The sequence below is a fragment of the Penaeus monodon genome, chromosome 13, assembly GCF_015228065.2.
Source record: "Penaeus monodon isolate SGIC_2016 chromosome 13, NSTDA_Pmon_1, whole genome shotgun sequence".
Classification (NCBI taxonomy): domain Eukaryota; kingdom Metazoa; phylum Arthropoda; class Malacostraca; order Decapoda; family Penaeidae; genus Penaeus; species Penaeus monodon.
Genome location: NC_051398.1, coordinates 157,521 through 165,026, shown reverse-complemented (window position 1 = coordinate 165,026; position 7,506 = coordinate 157,521). Strand labels below are relative to the sequence as shown.

At 34.7% G+C, this 7,506-nt stretch overlaps 1 protein-coding gene across 1 annotated transcript in view; it reads right to left on the bottom strand.

Annotated features, from left to right (window-relative positions):
* Positions 1 to 7,487: 7,487 nt before the first annotated feature.
* The window catches only part of LOC119580452 (serine/threonine-protein kinase shk2-like), a 726-nt gene continuing 707 nt past the window's right edge, over positions 7,488 to 7,506 (bottom strand). The window contains exon 2 of the mRNA XM_037928603.1: positions 7,488 to 7,506. This exon is cut by the window's right edge and continues 456 nt beyond it. Within this exon, the coding sequence (XP_037784531.1) occupies positions 7,488 to 7,506 (19 nt within the window).

Here is a 7,506-nt window from a genome sequence, read left to right as displayed (position 1 = left end):
AATTAGAAAGTTTTGTTTTAAAGAAACAACGTGAAATACATGTTTTGAGACTGTAGAAAACGAGTAAATGAAAATGTCTCCCATAAAAAATATTCGCTTTCTTTGAATAGAATAAGAAATTATCGTTTTCTTTGAATAGTAAAGAGGGATAACTAATTTTTTATTTTGCTACGGTAGGTAGCGTTTGGGGATGTATGACAGTGTTAGAAAGCATTAAAATATCAGCATAATGAAAATAAAGAAATGACAGAAGAATTAGAAAAAGTAACAGAAGGCAAGTCAAACATACAATTACATAGAGTTAGAGACAGAAGCCCCAAGACAAGATTTTTTTGATGGAGCGGTATGGCATTTGAATGAATTACTCCGTCCCGCTTTGCATCTTTACGTTTTCTGTAAATACATTGGCAAAATTTCCTTTTCTCTGAATAACGAAATCAGGGGTATCTAAACTACATATCCTTTCGGGATCGGTCGCGTGTCTTCTTCCGAGTTGGGAATATAAAAGGCCCGATTTCCGTCTGGATTTTTAGATCCTGGTGGCGGCATCGGCAACGTCTCTGACTTGCACGTTGCAGGACCCAGGATCGAGACCAGAGGAAACCTTCTTTAGCCTCGGGAAAAGTTAACAGGTGTTTCTGACACCTGCTCGTGTTTGGCGGTTCACGAGTGTTCTCCACGGAGACGACGTCCCCCTCGCGAGGTCAGAGGTCACTCTGGTCGGCAGCTATGCAGAGCGGCAGCAACAGGCTGCAATACGGCGGTAGAAATACCGTTCGGCCGAGAGACATCCCCCTGGGCTTTAAGGGACTTAACACCGCCGTCAGAAAGACGGTTTAGCCACGTCTCTGCAATCACAATAATGATAAACAATAACGACAATAAGGCCGACTCTGCTAGTTGTTTTATTTGAATATTCCTGATGAACGATTCTCCAGAGATAATATTGATCATTTCCTTGTCATTATCGTTATTATCATAATTATTGTTATATTATTATTATTATTATCATTATTATTATTATTATTATTATTATTATTATTATTATTATTATTACTGTTGTTGTTGTTGTTGTTGTTGTCATTATCGTTATTATCATAATTATTGTTATATTATTATTATTATTATTATTATCATTATCATTATTATTATTATTATATATTATTATTATATTATTATATATTATTACTATGTTATTATTATTTATTATCATTATATTATTATTTATATTATTATTATTATTATTATTATTGGTATTATTATTATATTATTTATTATTATTTATTATTATTATTATTATTATATTATTATTATTTATTTGTTATTATTATCATTATTATTATTATTATTATTTTATCATTATTACTATTATTATATTATTATTATATTATTATCATCATTATTATATTCATTATCATTATTATTATTGTTATTATTATTAAAATAATAATAATTATAATAATAATAATAATAACAATAATAATATATATACATATACGCTAACAAATACGCGCGCGGAGAATAAAAAAAAATTGGTTTGTGAATGCTTTTTTTATTCATTTTCTCTCTCTCTCTCTCTCTCTCTCTCTCTCTCTCTCTCTCTCTCGCTCTCTGCGACTCTCTCTGCTCTTCTCTCACTCATCACTCTCTCTTTCCCTCTTTCTCTGTCTGTCTATCTATACCTTTTCTCTCTCTCCGTCCCCCTCTCCCTCTCTCTCCCTATATATATATATGTGTGTGTGTGTGTGTGTGTGTGTGTGTGTGTGTGTGTATTTGTGTGTATGTATATATATACATATGTATATATATACATATATACAAATAAATATATATATATATAAACATATATATACATACATATGTATGTATATATATATACATACATATATATTATATATATTATATATATATATATATATTAAGGTATGAATGAGAATGAAAATCTTTACAATACAAGAGATGTATTTGACCGGTTTCGATTGTGTCTTCATCAGAAATACATGCATTTCTGACGAAGACACGATATGAATGCGGTTCATATATATATATATATATAAATAAATAAATATATATACATATTCTTCTTCTTTTAACGGTAGGTTCATGTTTGAGCCGCCGTGGTCACAGCATGATACTTAATGGTAGTTTTCATGTTGTGATGCTCTTGGAGTGAGTACGTGGTAGGGTCCCCAGATCCTTTCCACGGAGAGTGCCGGTGTTACCTTTTTTTTTTAGGTAATAATTCTCTTTATTTTATCCGGGCTTGGGACCAGCACTGACTTGGGCTGGCTTGGCCACCCAGTGGCTAGGTAGGCAATCAAGGTGAAGTTCCTTGCCCAAGGGAACAACGCTCCGGCCGTGACTCGAACCCTCGAACTCAGATTGCCGTCGTGACAGTCTTGAGTCCGATGCTCTAACCATTCGGCCACAGCGGCCTTGGCGATCATGGGCTTCCATGATTTATCTTGGCAATTTAGAGCGGTGGTTTGCTATTGCCTTCCGCCCGGTGTTTTTTTTTTTTTTTTTTTTTTTATCGAGTCACCATCTCTATTTACCCGGCACGGACTTGGGCTGAACTTGGCCACCCAGTGGCTAGGCAGGCAATCGAGGTAAAGTTCTTGCCCAAGGAAACAACGCGCCGGCCGGTGACTCGAACCCTCGAACTCAGATTACCGTCGTGACAGTCTTGAGTCCGACGCTCTAAACATTCGGCCACCGCGTCCCCATATACATATATATATGTATATATATGTATATATATAATATATATTATATATATGTATATATATATATATATGTATATATATATGGGGGCTGCGGTGACCGAATGGTTAGAGCGTCGGACTGTCACGACGGCAATCTGAGTTCAAGGGTTCGAGTCACCGGCCGGCGCGTTGTTCCCTTGGGCAAGGAACTTCACCTCGAATGCCTATCTAACCACTGGGTGGCCAAGCCATATATATATATATATATATATATATATATATATATATATATATATATACATATATATATATATATATATATATATGTATGTATGTAGCGTTAGGTGCGCGCGAGAACCCAGCGGACGACCTGCGGCACCAATTATAGTTGTTTTTTGATTACGTACATAGGCCTTCCCTTGTGGCTTACACACCTGAGCGTATATGTGCGTGTGTGTGTGAGATACGAATACAAGAGTATGTGCAGAAAGATAGAACGTGTGTGTGCATGCGTGTGTGTGTGGAGTACGTGTATGACAGAGTTGGTAAGCGTGTTTAAACCGAGGGGGAGGACGCGCACGCGAGTACACCTCACACTCGCGAGTCTCGACTTTGCTCAGGCGTAATTAGGAAGCTGTACCTAAATGCTTCGTCCAACAGTATTTGAGTGAAATCCCTCTGCAGATCGTTCACAACAACGTTTGTATGCAATTCCTCCGTTAACAACCCAACTAGCGTCCCCGTGCGCGGGGGTCTTTAGTGATCGGGCGCCCACAATGCTCAAATCGCTGCTTTCCTCTTTTTAGACTTCAAACGTACCTGCTCCGATTTGTTGATAAACAAATTCTCCGGCAAGGGAACCTCGTTTTATCGAATCTTCTACTTTATTTTCGCACCTGGCTTTCAATTTTAGGCCCACTTACCATTTAAGGAGGTAGTGACTTTTCATTATAATTTATTATTTCCAAGTTGAAAATCATTCATTCCTTTCATTTGTCATTGTTATTAGTGAGGGTCTTTATCATTAGGTTTCATTTCTCGTTATTTATCGATTCGTTCTAGTCCCTTTTGGTTACCTTTACAGGCGTATATTCTTAGTGAAAGGTTTATTATAATTACCTATAAAATCTCAGAATATAATTGAATTATATCTTAATATTTCCAAGTCGCCGATCCTTTTAACTCCACACATGTTTACATTGCCTTTCCTTTACCTTTACAATAATCATATTGGTGAGGAACTCATTGAAACATTAATAAGGGTTCAAATCAGGAGTATATTTAAAAAAAAATAAAAAACAGTAAAATGGTAAATGGTTGAACCATGGGGGAGGGGGTTATTTCAGCATTAATAAAAATTGGAATTACTTGAAAAGCACAAAATAAAATAAGGAACAATGTAAAATAGATGAACAATATAAAATAAAGAGGCACCGGGATTTCCTAATAATGGCTCTAAACTGCTAGCCTGCCCCCTACGACCTGTCTACCACCGCGCGTACACAACCACTTACGCCGACCAGCTGAACCCTGTCTCTCCGGCCTCCTTGCCCCATCACCCCCTCGAGCAGAAGACCCGACCGTCACCACCTAAGGCGGCTAGATCAACTCTGACCCGCCCATTTCCTTGGCCGACGGTTCTCTCACGGGCGCTCCACATTTTAGGAAGTAAAATGTTGCATATGTGCTCTAATAAAATATCCCTAGACTTAAAAACTAACCATTCTAAAATTAATAAAATATGGGAATTAAAATGGAAATACTTACGACAAAAATGCATTAAAAAATGAAATACTAAAGCAAAAATAAAAACAAAATAAACGATATATATATATATATATATATATATATATAAATATCGAAATGGCTAAGGGATCGCATCTAGAAAGTTAATGGATAAAAAACTTTCAAACCGAATACCCTCAATTAAAAATAATCCCCCAAAGTATAATTTTCTTTAATGCGGACCCAATGCTCTCATTTGTAGCAGTAACTATCACCTCGGGCCTTTAGCAATTTTCCAGAATTATACATGAACATTTCGTCACGACATGAAGTTGGTAGTGGATCAACGACGAGTTCATAGACGATGAGAAAAATCGGGGGAGTGTCTGACGACGGAGCTGGCACGAATATATATATATGCAGTATATATATTGTATATATATATATATATATATATATATATATATATATATATATATATATATATATGTATAATTATATGTATATATATGCACACACACAAACCATCCCATATATATAATATATAGATATATGATAATATATATTTATATTATATGTGTGATGTTTGTGTGGTCTGTGTGTGTGTGTGTGTGTCGTGTATGATGTATATACGGTTGTAGTGTTTGCGAGATTTAGCCTTATTCGTAGGGGATTAGTTATATATATATATATATATACTATTATATATATATATATATATATATTATAATTATATGTATATATTCAAAACACCATAATATATAATCATATATTATAGTGTTATAACTATATAATATATTCAATTGTGTTTGGTCATGGTATTTTTGTAGTTATTTGTCTGTAATTATGGTAGTGATCTTAGTTTTATTGTTAGACGAGATTTACTTATTTAGGCGCGAATTATTTAATAATATATACTTTATAATATCATAAAGTATATCTTATATAATTTATTATATTATAAATATATCTAACTTCAACCATAATTAAATCGATGCATTAAGCTTTACTCACCAAGCATTAAATACTTGTCATATTTCCGGATCAATTAACTTCTTTATTAGCTTATTTGACACATAATATTGGTAGCTTAGTTTTAACTGTTAGAACTTTGATGTAAGCACAGTGTAGTCAGCGATTGTTATAATAGTACGTTCATGGAAATCAAAGTACGTCGATCTTGGTATTTTCCGCATTTATATCAGAACTTGCGCGTTGACGGCAACTTTGAAAATATGCATAATCATACCTTACCCATCACAAATAGTCATTATTCTTATCAATACTTCTATTATATAAATTAACCATAATATAGAAATTTCAGCTGGAACATAGATTATATATATTGTAAATATTATTATATCACCACGATTCTATAGTCACTAGTGAAGTACTGGTTAGAAGTCGAGGATGCTGCACAGTTTCTATGGCTTGAAATACTCTCGTTTTCCGTCTTTCTTGCCTCGTATTGCCTCACTCTGCGGGTCTGAGGTGCAAGTCTGAGAGATGGCGCGGAAGCAGGAGTCAAGACGACTTGTTCCTCCACTAGTCGTTTTGCGGGGTCAAACGTCTCGCTTGGCTCTTCGAGGATCTTCAATTTGCAGACGGAAGCCGGCGGATTTGTAGCAACTAAAATATAATATTATTAATAAAAATAAATTTATATATATATGAGTATTTTATTATTATATTATATATTTATCTATGATTAATATATTTTTTTTATTTTAGGCGCAACGCCCGCGCTCCATTGCTTCACCTAGCGACACGTCTTGGGTGGGCAAGTCGGAGGCACTGCCGGCGACGGAGCAGGAGACTTCGATCTGACTCTCGTCCTCCGACTCATCCTCGCTTTCGTCTTCACTCTCGCTGTGGCTCTGTCGAGGTGCTTCATGGCAGAGGACAAGCTGGCCAAACGGGATAATAGAACTAAAATATAACCGTTTATGTGAACGCCAACAAAAGGGCTAACACCAGGCCTCTCGCTTGCCTCTCTACTGATGTTTTTGATTTTCTTTCTTTTTTGTAAAAACCGCGGGAGCCTCTGATGGAGAGTTCTATGCACGAGCTAAATTGTAATTGATTAATTAAGAGCGCTAAATTTCAAATGACTAATTAAGAACGCTCATTTTTTATTAAGTACTTAAGAGCTATATTTTTTTTCGCACCATTTTTCAGCCTTATTATCTCTGTAGGCGTAAAAGTCTACGGCTCGACACTCCTCATTTCACTCCTAAACTATACACCAAGTTAACGACAGACAATTGGAACATCGGGCGGCATTTGGCAGTTTAAACGATGTCTCATTTCTTATTATTTATTTTATTCACCTGTTACTCTGTAAACATGATAAAACACACATACACACACAGGTATACACGCAATAAGCGCACGCGCTCCCATTATTTTTTTACGCACACAGAAACCATACATACGCACACACATCCACGCATGTCTAGATGTATATATATATTTTATTATCTTTTATTTTTTTATCTTTTTATATTTACTTATTTATTTTTGTATGTATCTTTTTTGTGTATCTTTTTTATTTATTTTTATTCTATGTATCTTTTTTATTTATTTTTTATTTTATTTATCTTTTTTATTTATTTTTTATTCTATTTATCAGCGTCAGGAAGGGCATCCGGCCTTAATACGAAGCTGCCATTCTAATAATATGATGTGGATAGAAAAATGATCCGCACCGACGACCCATGATGAACAAGGAAAAGCCAGTTGAAGAAGAAGAATTTATTCTATGCACCTGTTCCTCTGTAAACATGATAAAATACACACACAGAGGTATACACGCAATAAGCGCACGCGCTCCCATTAACCATTAATCCGCAAGTCTAGATGTATATATATATATATATATATATATATATATATATATATATATATATATATATATATATATATTTTTTTTTTTTTTTTTTATTTTTTATTTTTATTTTTTTTTTTTTTTTTTTTTTTTTTTTTACTTTAATTACAACTACAAATGGACTGTGCCAAGTCCTGGCGTCAGTCCTGCGGCAGGAGAGGGACTCCTGATCAGTGGCAGCTGTTGAGG